The 838-nt window shown below is 36.9% G+C and overlaps 1 protein-coding gene across 1 annotated transcript in view; it reads right to left on the reverse strand.

Annotated features, from left to right (window-relative positions):
* Positions 1-370, reverse strand: part of LOC107591861 (5'-nucleotidase domain-containing protein 2-like) — a gene marked incomplete at its 5' end in the record, with an annotated part of 9930 nt that extends 9560 nt beyond the window's left edge. Inside the window, 3 exons of the mRNA XM_016281138.1 lie at positions 4-43; positions 138-193; positions 296-370. Coding sequence (XP_016136624.1) covers positions 4-43; positions 138-193; positions 296-370 — 171 coding nt within the window. The remainder of the gene's footprint in view (positions 1-3; positions 44-137; positions 194-295) is intronic.
* Positions 371-838: the final 468 nt, after the last annotated feature.

Below are 838 nucleotides of genomic sequence, written 5' to 3' on the forward strand. Positions count from 1 at the left end.
ATAAAGTTTCATGACCTCATCATCAGGGACAGGCTTCAGACCCCTACGAATACAAGAAATAAAACCTGAGAATTACATAACACACAATTCTCCACACAAACTCACTGATTAAATTGATCAAATGAGGGTCAATTTACCTATAAACAGTGCCCAACTGGATATAATGGAAGGCGTCAATTTTCATCAGTAGTCCCTGTGGCATTACAATAATAATACAAAATGGTTATATTAATTTTATTGCACAGCTACTATTAAAAAACGCTACAAAAACTCAAACAAAGAAGGTTAAATGCACCTTTTGGATGTCGTAGTGAAGTCCCCGAGTTGCAAAGTTGGGAATATAGTCGTACTTACTGATTCCCTCAGGATACTAGTGGAAAAAAAACAAAAGTTGAGTTCTCTCAAACATGACCCCTCAGGCAGGTCACCATCATTAGAACAATTAAACAAAACAGAACTACACATAATCTGAAGACCTGAGCCAAAAGCCCAGAATACATTTGATGCATTAGCGGCCGTTCACACAAAACACGTTTTTGTGTTCCACTGCACTGCTTTTCCATTGTTTTTTTACACTAATATGAGCTAGATGGACATGTTTTGACTGTTGCGCTCGCGTCTTTTGCAGTGCCTCGAGCATAACAGCCCTCTAAAAATGTGGCGCTTAAGTAAAAAAAAAAAAAAACGTTTAAAAAGAGAAAATGTGTTTTTGTGTTTGTGTTTTTATTTTTTCCTATTCTAGTGCTTTGCATCTCGCATTTTTAAAAGCAAAAACGCATTTGCTATATGTCCTCTTAGACTTTCTAAGGGACCGTTCACACAGAATGCGTTTTGCATT

This window comes from Sinocyclocheilus grahami, unplaced genomic scaffold, assembly GCF_001515645.1.
Source record: "Sinocyclocheilus grahami isolate Dianchi unplaced genomic scaffold, SAMN03320097.WGS_v1.1 scaffold146.1, whole genome shotgun sequence".
Classification (NCBI taxonomy): Eukaryota; Metazoa; Chordata; class Actinopteri; order Cypriniformes; family Cyprinidae; genus Sinocyclocheilus; species Sinocyclocheilus grahami.